Source organism: Alosa sapidissima, chromosome 19 (assembly GCF_018492685.1).
Source record: "Alosa sapidissima isolate fAloSap1 chromosome 19, fAloSap1.pri, whole genome shotgun sequence".
NCBI lineage: Eukaryota > Metazoa > Chordata > Actinopteri > Clupeiformes > Clupeidae > Alosa > Alosa sapidissima.
Genome location: NC_055975.1, coordinates 24,611,290 through 24,631,587, shown reverse-complemented (window position 1 = coordinate 24,631,587; position 20,298 = coordinate 24,611,290). Strand labels below are relative to the sequence as shown.

At 45.1% G+C, this 20,298-nt stretch overlaps 2 protein-coding genes across 6 annotated transcripts in view; one reads left to right on the top strand and one right to left on the bottom strand.

Annotated features, from left to right (window-relative positions):
• The window catches only part of itsn2b (intersectin 2b), a 45,779-nt gene extending 41,870 nt beyond the window's left edge, over positions 1-3,909 (bottom strand). For all 3 annotated transcript variants that reach the window (XM_042071691.1, XM_042071689.1, XM_042071688.1), the window contains exon 1: positions 3,673-3,909. Coding sequence is in view for 1 of the 3 variants with exons in the window: in XM_042071688.1 (XP_041927622.1) it covers positions 3,673-3,772 (100 nt within the window). In the remaining 2 variants the exon portion in view is untranslated. The remainder of the gene's footprint in view (positions 1-3,672) is intronic.
• Positions 3,910-4,529: 620 nt separating this feature from the next.
• Positions 4,530-20,298, top strand: part of cnsta (consortin, connexin sorting protein a) — a 35,696-nt gene continuing 19,927 nt past the window's right edge. The window contains exons 1-5 of one of the 3 annotated variants that reach the window (XM_042072739.1): positions 4,530-4,790; positions 11,059-11,531; positions 14,736-14,917; positions 18,973-19,003; positions 20,148-20,234. In XM_042072739.1, the coding sequence (XP_041928673.1) occupies positions 11,147-11,531; positions 14,736-14,917; positions 18,973-19,003; positions 20,148-20,234 (685 nt within the window). In that variant the 5' untranslated portion in view covers positions 4,530-4,790; positions 11,059-11,146. The remainder of the gene's footprint in view (positions 4,791-11,058; positions 11,532-14,735; positions 14,918-18,972; positions 19,004-20,147; positions 20,235-20,298) is intronic. The other 2 variants (XM_042072738.1, XM_042072737.1) reach the window with 2 other exon arrangements.

Genomic DNA, 20,298 nt, shown 5'->3' with positions numbered 1-20,298 from the left:
AAAATAGGCTAGATGCCTAAGTGCCCAAAATGCATTGCAATATGGCTGCCGAGTGGAGGGGCTTGCCTAAAAGGACGTTGACTGAGTTATCCAGCCTAATTGAATCATTAAATCATCCTAGACTGATCCTGCAGCTCAACAGGACAGTCAAGGGGTTGATGCACTGCACATGGAACATATAGGCTATACGCTGATCTTTAATTGGACCAAACAGAGAGAGGCTTCTACTAAATAAACACATGTTAAGTCTAGTCCATCAGATAACACCTCTCACTGTGGGAAGTAAAGCAATGTCATGGTGTGAAACACAGGTAACACATGCTAATCTCAACGTATACCCATATTGTACAGAGAAGAACTCCTACTAGGTAAACACATGTAAATGCCATTAAGGCTCTTGGCACCACATTCAGCACGGTATAGGCTCTGTTTCTGGCTCTCGTGTGTCCAAGCCCATGCCTAAGCGGAAAGCTTTTTTGACTTGTGGGTAGCGAGTAAACCACAGTCTAGTCGACTGACAAATAAGTTCGGGAAAAAGCTCTTTCCCCTTCCACCAGTCTGCTGTCTGCCTGAGTCTGCATTACCTGATGCAGAATTATGAGGCGTGAAACATCTCAACCTTTATAGAGAGCCTCTATGAGGCATTCACTTTCACCAAAACAGAGTTAGCATGCTAGTAGGCCTTTTATCAGTGCGAAGGTACTGTGCAGTGCTGTTGTAGATTATAGTCATGTTTTGGGATGCCTTTTAAGTAGTGAGATTGTTACTTTTTTAACAAACACTCGTCATCGCTTTTACAGCAACACTACGGAACAATTTGCCAATTTTTGCCAATTGTTTTATCTTTCGGTAATATCTTATCGGTATTATCTTTCTAATGGAGTTAGATGGTCATATGCTGTCCTGTTGCTCTCATGGTCAGCCTGACTGTGCATCATGTAGTTCCATGCCCCGTCTGGTCGATAAGCACCACTTATGATTAATTTACATACGTTATTTAACATAAAGCTGGTCAGCCTTTTAGAACTCTGTGTTTGGTGCTTTCCAAGTCCCCTACTGTGCTGTAGCTATACAAACAATGTGGAACAGCCAAAGACAACAGGTTATGGATGGATGGATGGATGGATGGATATAGATACTTTATTGATCCCCAGGGGAAATTCAAGATTATGTTATGAAGGTTATATTGTTAGGAAGTGAGCAGCAGTTTAGGAAAACATCAGTAGATGGTCGATTGTCTGACATAGCAGAAAGCTGAGTAATTTCTGGTGTAAGAGACAGAATGACGTGAGGCAGGCTGCAATTGGTAAAGATAGATTATGAGCTCATTATTAGGTGTGTCCCCTTGTCGCCACCTTCCAGCAGCCCTGCCAGCCGGGCGGCAAAACTTCCCCAAAACCGGGCCAGTGGCCGAGCCTGGAGCCAGCAGAGCAGCGGAGGGCAGAAAGGCTGAGCTCGGTAGAACACAGACAAACAGGAAGCATAGCAGGCACAAACAATGTGGCCTCTGCTTTCACCGCCCTCAAAGCGTCTGGAAGAGAAACACACACACACACACACACACACTGCCCACATCTGCCCCAGCACCACCCCTGTCCAGGACACAGCAGGGCCCAGGGCAAGGGTTGTAGCACAGGGGGCCAGGAACACTGGGGCAGCCATGCAACAAGAAGCTGGGTAGCTAGGTAGAGCTGTACAGAGGCAGAACTCACTCCTCAACCCTCACAAAACAAACAAGCAGGCAGGCGACTGAGAGCAGTGATCATAGTTGATCACTTCCATAGCCACTGGGCTCATTAGACTCATTTTCATAACCTCAGTGCCATGTTCTGTGGGTGCTTTAGAATTACCATTACACCTCAACCATGTCAAGTCATGGGTCAAGTTTATCAAGAAAAGACTTATCCTTACTAAGTCAATCAGGAGAGTGTTTGCTTAAAATTCACCTCAGAGAATTTACTGGAACAGCAACCCAAGAGACCCTGCCATTATTTCACATTCGGTCATCAAGACATTTGTCATCAGATTTAGGAGGGGCTATACTTTGATGTTATCCACTGTGAACACAGTCAATCTTTGTTCAGTCTGTGTGCTGCAGTTTCCTGCACTAGAGTTTCCTTAAGACGTGACAAGGACGTTGGGACAGTGGACGTGTCTGTAAATTATGCCCAAGGAATGCGGCTTGTTTTCGTTTCCAGGCCAGTTCCATACCCGGAAGCTGAGCTGTCCTTCACCGGACCATCTGGAGCATTGAAGTGCACTGAACTGGAAACAAAAGCAAAGCAAAGAAGGCCTTGAAGGTCTCCATGAAACAGTGAAAAATAGCATGGTTGGTCCCGCATGGGTTTTTTTCTGATAATATTGTGCTACGTGTCTGTCCAGTACGTAAAGCAAGCACGTCCATAACCCTGAAACGCCTTGAATCAATAAAGACAAAACCAAGAATATAACATGGCCAGGGGGTTATGCAGGAGGCCTAACCTATGTTCAACCTTTACAAGGTTATGCAAGCAACATCCAAATGATAACCAAAGTCATTCTGAAATATACTGAACAAATGTACAACTGCAACACAACACACAAAGCTGATGGGTCCTCTTCAGTCATACTGTCATCCAGCTGCAGCATAGCATACACAGCACAAGCTGTGAGATGGACAAGAGGGCGAAGAATTTCAGTGCTGATTCACCGACTGGTGCAGCAACAAGCAGAGCAGAGCAGAGCTGCTCCCTGTGCCCCCCTGTCAGAGGCCAGGGCACACTCCCAATAGACCACCAGGGCCACTCAAACAGACAGCCTTGGCAGTCTGCCAGAGGCCCTGGTCATAGGGGTCACTGTGACATGATGGTGAGTTCCATGTACTGTAAGGGCCTGGAGAGTTCTAGTACTGGGAGAGAGGCGGGATTCCGACCTCGCAATCAACCAGGCAGATAGAGCTGGAAAGAAAATGCGACTCTAGTGTCATTCTGGAATGCCGTCACAAAACAAACCAAAATGGAACACAATATTTCCTTTTGTCACATTCAAAAACTATGAGCCCATCCTCTTTACAACTTCATATTGATTACTCATACCATCTTACTAAGCTGATGTGGAAAGTGTAGGCGACCTGACAAAACAGAGGCTGTAATGACAGTAGTTACAACACTTAACCTACTCATAAACTTCACGAATGTTTCCATGACAGTGTTATGAACACTGCCATGAAGTGCAGAACGGGCTGATTTGTTAGTGGGTTATTGATGATGATAAACGGTTACATTCCTGGGCTGGCTGACTCACGCCAGAGTAACAAGTTTGCAACTTGTTGAACAAGTTCTGGGGGGCAGTTTTATTACACGTATCTCCGTAACTCACATTTTAAATCATGTATAAGCTATTTTAGTGAAGACCCTCTTGTAAAAATTGAGCTTAATCCATAAATTGACGTAGCCTACCAAACTTTGAGTCTAGACTGGTCGGGTTTGGAGTGATCCAAACGTCTATCCACACGCAAGTATTTTAAACACAATGTCACAAAAGTACTGTACAACGAATCTGACTGTTACGCAAACAAGCATAATGTATGGCTTTCAACAACAGACCAACAACAAGCAACGCAACGCAACATTGGTCATATTCTGTACACAGTGAGTTAGCAAAGTCAAAAGCAGTGTGGTAAACGATACTTACTTTTCACAACAGCCGAAAAAGACATAAAAGAGCTGCTAAATGATCCCCAGAGGTTTCCGTTTAAACGAACATTTCCCCCGTCAGTGTCTTCGTTAATCATATGGTGAATGTACAATCCAGAGAGCAATATTTCGGGCGGAATATGATGGGTTTCCAACTGTACCTGTTGCTGATAGCTCTGTCACAAAAACAACATGGCTGACTATTCGGCAGCCCAGCCAACCCTTGACTGAAATCCAACACTTCGTAATGGGAGGGTCAGCTGTCTGAAAAGCAGGGTAAGTGAGCAGACACTGCCCTCTCTCTTTCTGTAAGGGCGAAAAAGTGTGTTGGCTTAAAAGTTTTGGTTGCACTTCTGTTTTGAAATCCATAATAATATTAAAAGTGGTTCTCATCGCTATACCATTTTGACAGACCCGTTTTCCTGATGCATCGAAATATTAAAATGTTTCAAATGCCATCTCTCCAAAATTGCATGGTAAGAAAAGACAAAGTTGATAGCGAATTTTGCATTAATGGCATCATCAGAAAATAGGCCTAGCCTCCTCTAGATGGATAGATAGATACTTTATTGATCCCCAAGGGGAAATTCATGGTCTCAGTAGCATACAGACATCACACACAACATTCACTAACAGCAGAAAAAGTAATAAAAAGTATATAATATATATAAAACAACTAAGTAATAAGGACAGTAGTACTTGCCAACGACAGAGGAAGAAGCGATATCACAGCATAGTGCAATAATGATTAGGCCTATATATGTTGTTAGACAGCATTGCTTTATTTTCAAATAATTTTCAAATAATTGCAATATTGTGTTTAACACGCTAGCCTACGTTTGTAGCCTCTTACATCCTCCTGGACATTTTGTAGACGTCGACCACAATTTCAAAGGGATGATGGTATTAATACGCAAGGTGGCGCCAAACGTCCTCAAATTGAGCGGGCCACTAGTTTCCAATGAATGAGCTGAGACTTCCCCGGATAGATGTCAGGAAGCCCACATATCAGCTGAGAAAGAAAACAAATTTCCAGCGGTACCCTGAGTGAGTGCATGGCCAGGGACATCTAAAGCGCGCCGTCCACAGAATTCACCTCACCAGATCAAATCAGTCGTAAGTAAACCTAGTCAGTTTTCTTTACAGACTGATGAGGATAAAGAAATACTCTTTGTACGGTTTAGCGTTCCATATCTGTAAAAGAAAAGCCATTTTGGCCGCTTTTCGATATGCTGCTAACCAGCCAGCTAGCTCTTAGCTCATGTTACATTGCGATGTTAGCTTGCGATGTTAGCTTGCTCGTCTGTCATTTAGGAGCCAGGAACGACAGCTCCAGTGCTGAATCTGCTTAAGGTCAACAACTGGAGCTCATCAAGTGATGTTTATTTTCGGAATTTAGAAGTCAGTCACACTGTTTCAATCACGTTTGTGTAGACTTATTTTGCAATAGATATGGACATTTTTACCATTTGGCAACCGCATGTAGCCGTCGTGTTGGTCGTGAGCTGAAAGCTAACGTTTGACATAACGTTACATGAAGGCATACGTTGACATGCAGAAAGCATTACTATTGGGTTCGTTAAATTTACGCAGTTAAGTGTTGCTTTCCTTTTACATCAGTTGCAGAATTCTGTTCGTGTCATGCCATGGTTTCCATTGGTCGCTCAGTTTTCAAGCTAACATTACAGTATTTCTTGTTACAGTGTAACGTCTGCCCTGTAATACGCTACATGTCAGTAATGTATCTACTGTAGGCTACTGTATGTAACGTACTAATGTAACGTCAAGTTAGCTAACGTCATGCTTAGCATGGATGCATATTAAAGATATGACACCCGTTACGTATTGACAACCAGTATTGAAGCCTGATCGTGTGTGTTTCTTCAATGCAAAATAAGCACACACTTGCGTGTGGTTAAATAACGCCGCCAAAATGACAGCACATGAACATGGGTGTATTGGACATTGTTTTTTGTGTGTCAGGACAAGATGAACAACTAACTCATCTTATTAGCCAACACAGGCCTACATATTTCAGTGACAGCTGCGATATACGCATTCCTAGGCTCAATATTGGACAGAATATGTGGTGACATGAACCAGAGCTTTAGATAGTTTGGTGCTTCTAGGCCGGGTAACTAATGTCAATTCATGTGCCTATGAAAGTGCCCTCTATATACAACCCCCAACACACCCCGTGTTGCTGAATGATTGTTCCACTTAAAGTTACTTGAAGCCTATTTTTACCTGTCTTTTCCTTGAGTCTTGTCTAGAGACCCAAGTGATTTTTTTTAACCCTTACTTTGGTCCGAAAATAGAGTGACCTAGTTTTTCTTGTCAGTGTTAATATCTTATTAATTACTAATAAATGTGAAAAAATAAGGGAGGGGCTGCACAATGTGTTCTGCTCCATTGTGCTACAGTGACTGCCCTTTGTCTGATTAGGTCATTCATTAAAAGTATTTTTTTTTCACCACTTTCTAGAAGATGTTCAAGTGTTATCAAGTTCATGGGGTATGGCAGGCTATAGATTTGTAATTTTGTATTCTAAACAAGTCCCGACTTCTCCAAGTCATACAGACCTAAACCTGAGCCCACAATAAAGGACCATATTTGGAGAGCTAGAGGAAAATTACCCCCTTTGACTGGATGTTATGATAGCCTTTGCTAAAGCGAGGCAGTAAGGAGAGAGTGTGCCAATGTCAGTGCACACCAGATGCAACAATGGGAGTTTGGCCAAAGCTCTTGTGATGTAAACAACCTCAGCAGCGCTGACCCAGACGCAAATCCTGTTCCCATGGCAACTCTTGAAAATTACCTCTCATTGTTTTTTTCGTGGAATCTTGCCCACAAGGCGTTTGAGCCGACACCTTTCTTCCCCAAATCTCTCCTCCCCACCCCAGCCACAGGGATGGCTGTAAACAGGCCCTAACCTGGGAGGGTTTGATATTGTTGATGTTGACGTGAGGTTGTGCCAGCTGTGCGGTTGGGAAGAGTGCTTTTCCCATCAAACCTGTTTGCTGAGACAATGCCAGCACCTCACCACCAGTCACCACTTCTGATAGGCTACGTACACGAAAGGCTCTTGAGTCAGCTAATTTATTTCGGGTGGAGCGTCAGCTGTGTTGTAACGCTGACACTGAATATCTTGTTTGTCCAATAATAACAATTTTAACAAACGCATAAATCCTTCTTTATTGTAACGTGCTGATTCACTAGGTGCAACACCCAACTGAAAGCTGTTTTAGACAAGTATGGCTTAATGGCATTTTTAATATGTCATAAGAAAGATGTAGACTGACAAAAACAAACGGTGTAGACAAAATGCTTTTCTTCATGGCATCTTGAGAGGGATGCCTATTTTTAGCATTTACCCAGGGAGTCATTAAAAACACAACATCAAAAACAAATCTCTTATGCCCTGGCTGTCTGCAATTAGCAAGAGTCTTGAGAACCCATTGGGAACTGCTCCCAGCAAGCAGCTCTCAGAGATGGGCACGACTGGGTTGGGTTGGGCCCTCACCTGCACCTGTAATCATCTGTGTGGAGTTGCATAAGGTGTTGGTGTTGCACTGGCTCGTTTGTGTGTGTGTGTGTGTGTGTGTGAGAGAGAGATATCACACTAGGGACTTTTCCAGGAGGCTCCCTCAGAGGATAATGAGTATGGGGAAACACAAAGGCACACATGAATCACAACATGCACAGCAGCATAACAGCTACACACACAAGCACACACGCACATGCGTGCACACATCACACACACACACACAAAAGGAAGTGAGTTGAGGTGAGTCAGATGACAAAATGTGGCAGAAAGGGAGACTATTTGAAGAACATGAGTAGAGTGTGTGTGTGTGTGTGTGTGTGTGAGTTCCTGTGTGAGAGGGAGTTAGAGAGAGAGAGAGAGATGGATGTTCTTAGTCAGACGGAAAACATGATAAGACCCATGGGTGTGTGAATGTCTGAGTGTGTCTTAGCTGTGTTTGTGACACCGGTGAAGAGGGGGTATTGAGGGCTGCTGTTACGAGTTATGAGGGGGTGATGGGGGCTGCTGTTAATAGCAGCTTTATTGATCTCCTCCTTTGAAGGCTGCCTGTAGATGTCTACAGCTGACTCATCTCACAAGCAGGACTTCTCATCCATGGCTGCCTATAAGATGGATGCATTGTAATATTGCTTAATGATAAGGCCAGTAGACACCTGCTTAAAGAGGCAGATTGACTGGCGTCATGATGCAGTCCCAGCAAACAGTAAGGTTTTTGCCTGATGAGTTTGTGTGGTCAGTTCTGAAAGGGAATTTTTAAGAAGACTAGTCACCAGGTCCGTGTTTAGCAAAGTGTAACATTGTCATAGAGGGGCCACAAAAGCAAGTCCTCGTTTGCGGGCTGACAGGGCAAACCATTGAGCCGGAGTGTTCTCCTGAAGTGGACCTGAGTGGTCCTTGCCCGGCCCATGTAGCTTATGATTGGGCTGGTATGGGTTTTGGTGCTCATCTTTGATCTGTGTTTCTAACCTGTGCTCTATGTTGCTAACACCAGATGCAACAATTCCTATTATCTTTTTAAATCCTCTTTAAATCACCAGATGCAACTATTCCAATTATTTATCTTTTTAAATCCTCTTTAAATCACCAGATGCAACAATTCCTATTATTTATCTCTTTAAATCCTCTTTAAATCACCAGATGAAGCTATTCCAATTATTTATCTTTTTATTTAGATTTGTATTTGTTTGCCTCACCTGTAAAGCACTTCGAGTCAACACCTGTTGTTTTTAAATGTGCAAATAAAGTGACTTGTCTTGACCCTGTGCTGCTGCTGACATTTGCTGTGCTGCACTGAAGGCTGTGTTGTTCATGCTGCCCTGAACTGTACTGTTGGCTGCATTCGTGTCTGTGCTGTTGTTGGCTGCATTCGTGTCTGTGCTGTTGTTGGCTGTGTCCGAGCCTGTGGCCTCTGTCTGTGTTGTGGCTCTGATCCGTTCACCACCTGTGTTCGGTGCTCTTCCCTGCTCACCTTTGCTGTGCTGGACTGAGGGCTGAGGGCTGGGGTCATGGCTGTGCTGCTAACTGCTGTCGTTCACTGCTAACCCATTCTGGTACTGACCTCTGCGCTGTGATGGATTCTATGCTGCTAACCCATTTTTGTAGTACTGATCTCTCTGTGCTGTGATGTGCACTAATGCTGCTGTCCTGTGCTCTTTGGTTCTGGCCTCTGTGCGGTGACGTGTTCTCTCTATGCTGCTGCTAACGGTCGACTTTGCTTTGTCCTGTCCTGTGCATTGTACTGTAGTACTGACCTCTGTGCGGTGACGTGTTCTCTCATTGTGCTGCTGCTAACATGCACTCTTTGGTTCTGACCTGTGTTGTGTGTGTGTAACATTGACCTCTATTGACCTCTGCTGTGCCTTGAACTCTATGCTGCTGCTGACCTGTGCTCTGTGTAGATAGTGTGCGTGTGGCTTCACATTCCTATTTCCAGTCACATATTTCCCCTTATCATGTTCCAACTCTGTGAATGATCTCTGGGCTGTCTTGCCAGGCTCTTTTTGGCTTTACATGTGTGGTCTTTTGCTATGTTGTGAAAGTCATAAGTCATAAATGTGTGTGTGTGTGTGTGTGTGTGCCTGCATGTAGAAAGATAGATAGATAGATAGATAGATAGACAGACAGACATACATACATACATACATACATACATACATACACACATACACACACATACATACATACATACATACATACATACATACTTTATTGATCCCCAAGGGGAAATCGTGTGTGTGTGTGTGTGCGCACTCCTCCACCTTCTGTTTTGATGAGGTTAGAGTTGTCAATTGTATGGTCCAGCTGACCCTTCAATGTAATAAAAAATAAATATAAAAACCTCCATTACAGACTGCATATAGGCCAGTATCACAATAGATTTACAGTATTGCAACTGCAGTGTTACGGTCAGAGTTGTGTAAGTCTTCTAACTGCAGTATGATGATATCTCCATTCGGCAGATGGCAGGAGCTGTGCTCTCAGCCCACTGCAGAGAAACCACGGCACTGCCATGAACCAGATGAACCGTGAGCACTCATTTAAAGAGGCCTAAAGTTATAATTAAGATAAACACACGCAGGAGTTTATACTCTTCCTCCACTCTCCACAAGACTCACAATAGAAAGTCAGGAAACGCACCAGTCTGTGCAGTGATTTAATTAGTTAACACACACACATCGTTGGCAGATAGGGCTGGACAGAGTGACACACACACACACACACACAGTTTTACTCAGGGGTTTTGAGTCAGAGTGAGACTCCACTTGTGTTTTTAGTGGTATTGTTTTCATTGTAAGGAGAACAGAGGGATGCTAATGGAATGATGCCAGACCTGTTCCTCTGAAAGTTAGCAATTCCTGTTTAATCAGGCACAGATTAGACTCTGCAGCGGAGACTGCGAGTGTGTGAGTGTGTGTGTGTGTGTGTGAGTGAGAGAGAGAGAGAGTTTGCCTAGTGAAACTGCATTTAACTTGAGGCAGACGTAGGCCAGTGCTCTTTACCACCGACTGATGTCTGCTACATCTATGTTCTGCAGCCAAATGGAACATTAGCAGTGCATAGTGTTCTCATTTGGAGTTTACCTTTACATTAGTTGACACATTGTAACTCGTTAATTGTCCTATCAGTGAGCCTGGCTGAACAGGTGTAAATGTGAGCCTTCTCTGCCTGTAGTTTTTAAGCTACTACAATTAGCTCCCAATAATAATCAATAGTTACACCATTAACTGGCTACACCAGGCGCAAGAGCACTAGTCTTCTAAAACTCTTTGTTCTGCAAACGGAATGCTTGGTGTAGCCTGTTAAGCAAACTCAATATGCGGTGGGTTATTTTATGCACATGTGATGTGATGGGATCTGGAAAAAACAATCACAGGTTAAAAATCCTTGATTTCTGCTCTGTTTCAATACCGTTTCAACCCTCTCTGGTAAAATTGAAAAAATCCTGGATGTTGCTAGGATGGTATCAGAATCATAAGTTGGTAAAATTTCACCACGTGATGGGTTTTCCCAGATCCCATCACATATGCTTACATTAGCAATCAGCATTCATGCAGTTTTTGGCGACGTTTCCCTTGGTGTATGTGTAAGAAATAGGCAAAAAATACACAATAAGTTATGATAACCAAGAATACACACATTGTACCAGTTTCTTGGGCATAGATTAAGCCTGTTCTTCAATGAACATTAATGAAGATCTTTTAGTCTAAACTAAGGCTAAGTTGAATCTACAGGAAACCATCCCAGTAAGATTTCAGGCTGTAGCCCTGATAATGCTAAAGGACATTTAGGACGCGTAGGACTCGTCAGGCAAACCAACAGCCTTATTCTCTCTCCCAGCAGCCAGCCAGCCAGGCACCAGGTACCGGGCAGGAGAAAGGCCAGGGCGTGTCTCTCTGAGCTGCATGGTCATCAGCCCCAGCAGCCAATGGACGAGGGACAAGCTCAGGGCGAGGAGCCCGTAAGGCGCGGTCAGGGAGGAGCGGACCTCCTCCACAACCGCGGCGACCACCCAGTGTCCGTGTCGGTGCCGGCGTCAGGCCTGCACAGCCCGGACGAGAACCAGAACCAGCTGATGGAGGAGGGCGAGGAGGTGGTGCGGGGATCGCACGGGAGGAGGAGCCAACTGCTCGAACAGCAGGACTCCGTCAACAACAACGGCAGCTGTGAGGAAGAGGAGGAGAGGGTGGGGGAGGAGGAGGAGGACAGCTCCAAAGTGGAGGAGGAAGGTGAGGAAGAGGACAGTAACAGCAGAGCCTTCTCACCGGATCCTGACAGCCAAATCAGAGACTCTTCCTCTTGTAGTCCTACAGGTAAAAAAAAACATGCAATGTCTACTAGCACTAAAGGTTTAAAAATACAATCACACTGGTTACAATTAACCATCCAGCTGATGGACCAACTGCTAAAGCACACAGTGGCCAAGTTAAAGGGACAAAAGCACACGTTCCTCAGGTGAAAGTTGCACCACACTCACACACACCTACACCCACACACACCTACACACACACCTACACACACACCCCTACACACACCCCTGCACACACACCTGCACACACACCTGCATACACCTACACACACACCTACACACACACCAGGAGATAGAGAACTGGAACAGGTAGAGCAGGTGACAGTACAGAGAGCACAGGTAATATACGTTAGACCTCTGGTAGTCCCGGCGATACATCACACATTTAGATAGGTGAAGCAAACACATAGATTCCAACAGGTAAATCAGGTATGCAGTCCATACAGTGCAAATACACAACACCTTGACATTGTTTAATCAAGTAGTTCTAGCTAACATGCATATCACGCATAACACACAGTAGATCACTTCACACCTACTGAACCTCTCCTCATCTTCAGATAAAGCACCCATTCCAAGATAACATTGAACGCAGCCATAACTCTATGATCCCAGATTCTGATATATTTCTACCCTCCCTCATACATAATTAGCTCAATGGCATCGCTTATAGAATACCTTATGCTTATGTGTTGCAACCAGCTATGCGCACGTGTAGAGGTCAGCCTTTGAAATCCGTGGATTATTGCATTACCCTACTTGTGAGCTGTAATTCAGATTGAACCATTTTTGAAAAAGGAGCCTCGTTTTACCCAAGCTCTTCTGCATCTTGTGCATTGCGTGAAGAGAGTGTCCTATTTCTTTTTTTCTCAGCTGATGTTATGGTTGTCTTCTTTATCCTGTAGAGTTGAGCAGTTTGGTGGCCTCATGTGCTGTGATCGGGAGAACAGCTGATGCACATAAAGCCACCACCAGCTTGGGTCTCACCAGAGATGTCTGTAATGCAGAGAGCTACTCTGTATGTCTGTGTTATGGTTATTTATCTATATGGTTCTCTGTTTACTTTTTATATTATTATTTACTTTTATTTATTATTTATCTGCCACTTGAAATGCCCTCAGAGAAACACCGTCCAGAAAACAATTTGTCCACATAGATTTTGAAGACTAAGGGTGACCAGGTGGTGGACTAGCACAGAGGGCCTTTCTGTGTTTTTGTGGCTGCCATGAAACACAGTGCAAGACTATATGACATTCATTTTTAAGGAAACTCAACAAAAGAGTGTGTGTATGTGTGTGTTACTCTGTGCACTTGTGTGTGTGTGTGTGTGTGTGTGTGTGTGTGTGTGTGTGTGTGTGTGTGCGCGTGTGTGTGTGTGTGTTACTCTGTGCACGTGTGTGTGTGTGTGTGTGTTACTCTGTGCACGTGTGTGTGTGTGTTTTACTCTGTGCACACGTGTGTGTGTGTGTGTGTGTGTGTGTGTGTTACACTGTGCACACGTGTGTGTGTGTGTTACTCTGTGTGTGAGTGTGTGTGTGTGTGTTCGTTACCCTGTGTGTGTGTGGGGTATAATGTGACGGGTCAGTGAGTGCAGTCAGTGCAGCATTTCCCTGGTGTTGCTTAATCATCTCTTATGTGGCATCCTGGCGGTCACCTCGGTAACGCTGTTGCTAATCACCCCTGAGCTGATCAGAGGCAACCAAGGGCTGATAAGGCCTCTGTCCCTCCGTCTTACTGACCATAAGACTCGTCTTGCTGTGTGGCCAGTCTGGCATGCAGTCCTGGAGCTAACTTTACAGAGGCCGTGGAGATGAGACGTCTTTTTTTGGACTGTGGTCTGTGAGTGTCCTCTACTCTCTCTTTCCCTGCAGCATTCTGGTTTTTGATTGGGTGTTTTACTTCAGGCGTCGTCACACTGAGGGGTTTGTTAATCAACAGTTGAAAAAGCATTTCACAGTTGCTTTCGTGGTCACTAATTAATTACACTTCACAGGATTGTGGAACCATTTTTGAATGTGTATTAAAACCATGAAGTGTTGCAGGCAGTTCTGTATAAATATGAAGCGCTCTGTTGATGTGAATCACTGCACTTATTTAATAGAGTTATTTAGTTCATAGAGCTTTTATATGGAAGAGCCTCTGTGAGAAGGCCCCTGAAGGTTTGTGTTCTTCAGGGTGGTGTGTTCATCAGTGCGGTATCCAAGAGAGAGATGACTCAGACCGTATTGTAAACAAAAATGCCAAACAGATACTCCAACTATGTGAAAGCCTAGGTCTCCTCATAGCTAATGGTAGAAAAGGGTGACTCTGGGTAGGTTCACCTACTGCTCCCATCTCTGCAACAGCATTGTAGACTATGCTATTACTGATGTTGATCAAAGTTTAAAATATGATATATATATATGTATAAATATGAAGCGCTCTGTTGATGTGAATCACTGCACTTATTTTATTATAGTTATTTTATTAGAGTTATTTAGTCCATAGAGCTTTTATATGGAAGAGCCTCTGTGCTTGAGAAGGCCCTACAGGGCCGAAGTGTTTGTGTTCTTTGGGGTGGTGTGATCATCAGTGCAGTATCTTAGAGAGAGAGAGAGAGAGACATAGCTGACATACATCTCATACACCTCATTCCACTCTGGCCGTTCCTCCCCAGCCCTCGCCCACGGCCCCAGATCTTAACAGGGATAACTAGCTGACATAGCTCCCCTGCGGCCTAAGCATGTGGATATGCTCATTGCCTCTGTGGCTGGAATGTGCACTTGCATAGGGTGGTGCCACATCACAGGTGGAGATGGGGGGGGGGGGGGTAAGAGAACCCAGGGAAACACAAGTGATGACCACTGCCTTTAAACTGTGGCTGTTGCCTCTTTAGGTAGAACCCCCCCAAACACACACAAACACACACACACACACACACACACACACAATCCCTCTCACAGACACCCCCCAAACACACATCACACCTTGTGCATCTTCACTCTGCTGTATCTTGTGTGATTCTAGTCAACCAGACCAATGACTGTATATTACTGTACTGTAGATCCAGTGATACATTGGCACAGACAGACTGGAAATGATAGAGCATTCAGAGCAGAGAGGGCTGGAGCACTGACAGTGGAGGGGTGTCAGAGAGAGGTTGCGGAAGTGTACAGTAAGCAGCTTCTCAGATAACCTGTATGTTTCGTGTGTGTGTGTGTGTTTGCAGGTGTTGAGGAGCTGGTGAGCAGTCCCGAGGAGTGTCCACAGGTTGGCAGTGTAGAGGTCCATGCAGAGGAGGGGGATGCCCTGAGGCCGACGGGAGGTGGTCTCCCCGGCTCCTCACCTGCCCCTGCGCTTGACCTGGGGGAACCCTGTGACAACGCCCTGCTGCCTCACCGCCTACACCAGGTCTCCGTCACACCACCATTAGTCAATTTAATTCACTATAGCCCAACGTTACTTTATTCTTCACACATACTCTCCATCTCCCTCTCTCCTCCCCTCTCTCTCTCTCTCCTCTCTCTCTCTCTCTCTCCTCCTCTTCTCCTCTCTCTCTCTCCTCCTCTTCTCCTCTCTCTCTCTCTCCTCTCTCTCCTCCTCTGCTCTCTCTCTCTCTCTCTCTCTCTCTCCCCTCCTCTTCTCCTCTCTCTCTCTCTCTCTCTCTCTCTCTCTCCCTCTCCTCTTCTCGTCTCTCTCTCTCTCTCTCTCTCTCTCTCTCCTCTCCTCTCCTCTCTCTCTCTCTCTCCTCTCTCTCTCTCCTCTCTCTCTCTCTCTCTCTCTCTCTTCTCCTCTTCTGCTCTCATCTCTTCTCCTCTTCTGCTCTCTCTCTCTCTCTCTTTTTCTCTTTCTCTCTTTCTCTTGATACTGTCCTTTGTGCCTCCCTCTCTCACTGTGTCTTTTCTACTGCCATCTTTATTCTTCTCTCCAGACCTCTCACCTGCTCTCAGTCACCCTCAGTTCAGTTCAGTTCAGTTCAGAGTTGCTTTATCAGCTTTACCAAAGCACAAAGAACAGTAAACGCAACACTGACTGGGGGAAAAATAGAACAACCTTGAAATGTCGATATACAGGGAGACAGAATGAACAGTAACAGGAGAAGTCCAGGTCCAGCACCAGGTGTCTGTCACACCACCATTGTCCACTCTCTCTCTCTCACTCACTCACTCACACACACACTCACACACACACACACACACACACCTCACACACACACACACACACACACTCACCACCACTCACACACACACACTCACACTCACACTCACACTCACACTCAACTCACACATCACACACACACACTCTCACACACACACACACACACACATGCATTTCCTCTGGTTCCTTTCTCCTCCAGTTCTGTCTTTCCTTGGCTGTCATTCTAGCCTTGTTCTGTCCTCTGTCTCTCGGGCTGCCATTATGTATAGCGTACTCGAGGCTCCATCTGTCCCTCCCTCACATTCCCTCTCCACTTTATTGCTGTCCTCTATCATTCCAAGTGTGTCACTCTGTCTGTGGTTCATTTGGCCTCCTTCCCCTTTTTTGATTGTTTAGATTTTCTTCTCTTTCTCCATCCCTCTCTCTCTCGCTCTCTCTCTCTTGCCATCTCTGTTCTGTCCATTCAGTCTAATGAGCCTGTGGCAGTATATTGTTCATTGAAATATGTAGGTTCTTTCTCCAGGTATGTGGTGTGTGTGTGTGTGGTTGAGTGAGAGAGAATGTTGTTTGTGAAAGGAGTATCTTCTCTTTAGCCATTAATTAAACACAATGATCTGTGTTAAACAATTGAACAAATGAACAATTGTTGAGAATTGCTTTAAAACTTAAACTGTTTACCATATTGTTAGTCACTTTGGCTAAAAATGCGGTCAGCCAAATGTAATGTAATGTAATGTAATGTAATCTGTTTAATGGCCTGTTGCCTGCAGCTGAGCCCACTGAAGCTCACTGATTGGCTGTGCAGTGCTGAGCACTGAGGTCTCCATGATTCAGTGATGCCGAGGGAAGTTTTTAAACGCTAGTGCTGCTGCTGGCCGTGAGCTCCTCATCACTCTGCACCATGTGTGGTGTGCAGCCAGCAGTGATGTCATACAAGCCAAACGCTTCATTTCCTGATTTGTGCACTCCAAGCCAGGCCTGGTCTCCCAGGGCTCAACATGAGTCGTGTCATTTGTACGCCTCAGTTGTCAAGGGCAACGTTCTACCTGAGTGGAGCGTTGGCATGAGCTAAATACCTTCAGTCACTGCGTTTATACACAGTTACTCAAATGTGGAGACCCGTATCAGGGTGCTGTGTTGTATGTGAGTATAATAATAATAATAATAAGCTTTATTTGTTTTAGCACTTTGCATACACAGAATGCAGCTCAAAGTGCTTTACATTTGAAGTGCTTACAGTACATTTGGAGCTACTCCGCTTAGCTTGTGGAGCACTTTTGGCACAATTAAAAGATTAGCATGGGAAGATCTAAGGTTCCTTTGTGGTTGATAAGATATTAAAAACTAAAAAGATATATGAAGGTGCTTTTGCCATTCAGAGCTTTGTAAGTAATTAACAGAACTTTAAAATTGTATAGGAACAGGGAGCTAGTGCAGTTCAGCTAACACAGGGGTGATGTGCTCTCTCTTCTTGGTCTTAGTTAAAAGTCTAGGAGCAGAGTTCTATATGAGTTCCAATTTCTTTATATGCTTTTTTGGAAGACCAGTAAAAAAGTGAATTGCAGTAATAATGGACTAGTTTCTCTGCATCTTGTTGAGTTGGAAAAAAAAAACACACTTGGCAATGTTTCTCAGGTGGAAATAAGCTGTCTTGCCGTATGCAATCTCTTGTTCCTCAGGGGTAAATATTTAAAAAGGGACAGAGAAAGGGAGGGCAGGATGTTTGTGATTTTTGTGAGATAAAGATAAACATCATCAAATTGCAGGATAGTGCTGGTGAAGTTCCCACTGTGACCAGGAGGGGGTGCTACCCCCTCAGTGGCCTCAGGTCTAAGAAGAGAATGCCTGATGTTTCGGTTGGCCTCCAGCAGGCTCTTTCTCTCTCTCTTTCTTTCTCTCTTTCTTTCTTTCTTTCTTTCTTTCTCTCCCTCTCTCACTCTCTCCACAGAGTGTAGTTAACCATTAACCCGGGCGACTGGACTGAACTGCCTCGGTCATCCCTCTCGTCACTATCTTTTCATATACACACATTTGGCTTTCTCTTTTGTATCTATTTCTCTGCTTCTCCCTCTTTCCTCCGACTCCTCTCTCTCATCTCTCTCTCCTACAATCATACAGTATATTTAGTTTCTCTCCTTGTCATCTATTTTCGATTTCTCTCTCTTCTATCTCTCTATTCCCCTCTCTCTCGCTCTCCTCTCTCTCTCTCTCTCTCTATTCCCCCCTCTCTCTCCTCTCTCTCTCTCTCTCTCGCTCTCTCTCTCCTCTATTCCCCCCCCCTCTCTCTCTCTCTATCTCTCATTCTCATTTTCCTCCCTCCCTCTCCTTCCCTCCCTCTTTTCTCTTCTTTCCATCTTTCCTCCCCCTCTCCTCTCTCTCTCTCTCTCTCTCTCTCTCTCTCTCTCCCCCCTGGCTCTATACTAATTCCGCAGACTCCCAGGCTCTCCAGATGCAGAGCAGAGACAAAAAGAACGGGTCTTTTCTGACATCGCGTTTCCACAGTCATGACGTTCTGTTTCGCTGTAATCACACCCTGATGTGCCGTGATGCCCTAGCCTGAAAATACCACATCTCATATTGCTTAACTTTAATTCTGTTTCTCTTCCGTGTTGTCCATTTCTGGAAGGGGAGACACAGTGTGTGTGTGTGTGGTGGTGTGGTGTGTGTCTGTCTTTCTCTCTTTCATTGCACTGCCCCCATTTGCACATGTTTTCTGGCACCTTGCACACATGCATGAACTACAGTACGTGATTCATGTTTATGTAAAACAGCCCTAGTGAGTCTGCGGTGTGTGAGGGGGAAGGATTGAGAGTGAGAAGGAGAGAGAAAGAGAGAGGGGGAGAGGCAGATGAATTGAGAGAGAGAGAAAAAGAGAGAGATAGACAGAGCAAGAGAGAGATGAATCGGTTGAAAGAGGGAGGTCACTCCCCTTCTCTCTACTCCACTCCCACTCTCTCCGGCTGTGTGAGCCGCTCTTGTCTTGTGCCGAGCTGGTCTGTGTGAGCCGAGTGCAGTTTGAGCCTGTGTGCTCTCAGTCCTTAGTCCTCCTGGACCCTGGACACACTCAACCTGCCTCTCTCACACAGCATTCGCTCGGCTCTGACCCGCACACACACACACACACACACACACACACACACACACACACACACACACACACACACACACGTAGGTATTACCTCTCACTTGGTGAGTGGATTATTTGATTGATATGTTGTTAATTTGCTGCAATGGAAAATAATGTATTGTTTAATAATATGTTTTTTTTTTTCTCTCTCTCTCTTTGTTCCTAATTTTCTCATTTGCAGATTGCTGAAGCCTTAGTCCGTGAAGAAGATTGTATCCTTACCAGACTGTGTGTGTGTCTGTGTGTGTGTGTGTGTGTGCATGTGTGCGCTCGTATGTACAGTATATGTTTAGTATGTATGTTTATGTGTAGTACTGTAGTGTGTGTGTGTGTGTGTGTAGTGCATGTCAATGAGTCACCTCACATGTCGTATGGTATTTTGTCTGTAATTATGTTCCATTAGGCCATGACGGAACACATAGCAAATGTCAGTGTGTGTGTGTGTGTGTGTGTGCAGCCACGGCAGCTGTCTCTGCTGTCTGTGGACGCGTGCATGCGCGTGCTTGTTAAACTCCTTCAGGCTACGATGCCTCCTTGAGGCGCTATGGAGATGCACTTCACCTTTTGCCCTCTGGTGGCACAGTACGGTAAAGCACCCCCAGCAGCCGGCCCTTTAATCCCATTTGCTCAGGCTTTGACCTGGAGTTTTGGGTTTCAGTGGGATCTGGGGCTCCTCTGGGCCAGATCTGGCCTGCATCTGGGCGTCTCGTGATGGAGGTGGCAGCGGGCGGTGAGAGGGTACGGGGGGGGGTGGGGGTTGGCTGGGCATGCATGTCTTGAGGGGACTGGGAGCAGTTAAACCACAAGGCTTAACTCAACCTTGGGCTGACTGGAGCCAGAGGGACACACAGAGACTCTTATGTTTATGGATGTCACTGTGAGATAATCCCACACTTTATATTCCACTCAAACTGAAAGAGTTTGACTGTGTGTGTGTGTGTGTGTGTGTGTGTGTGTGTGTGTGTGTGTGTGTATTTGTGGCCTCAACCACCCACAGACATATGGGAATCATGTCTTTCACCATTATGGTGTATGGTCTAGACATGAGCATTGCTTCTCTGAAGATTTTTAAAGGCAGCCTGTCTTGTTTTGTGGTCAGTTTTAAAATTGCAGGGCAAGCAGAATTACTTTATATGTTTTTCTTTTCTGAAGTGTCTGGGTGTCTGTCAGTTATTCCCCCTCACTACAGTGTATAAAAAAACAACAAAGTAACAGAACAGAAGGGACCTTGGAACACTCGTGTGTGTGTGTGTGTGTGTGTGTGTGTGTGTGTGTGTGTGTGTGTGTGTGTGTGTGTGCACGCGTGCGTGATTGTGTGTATGTAATTATGTGCCTTAACGTGGTGTATGTGTTCAGATGAGCGGGCTATCCGCTTCATTCAGCTAGAGCGACTGTACCACGAGAGACTTCTGGCCAACCTGGCTTCCCTACAGGAACAGTGGGGTAAGTGCTCCAGTCCTCTACCTCTCTCTCCCTCTCTCTTTCTCCCTGCCATGCTCTCTCTGCT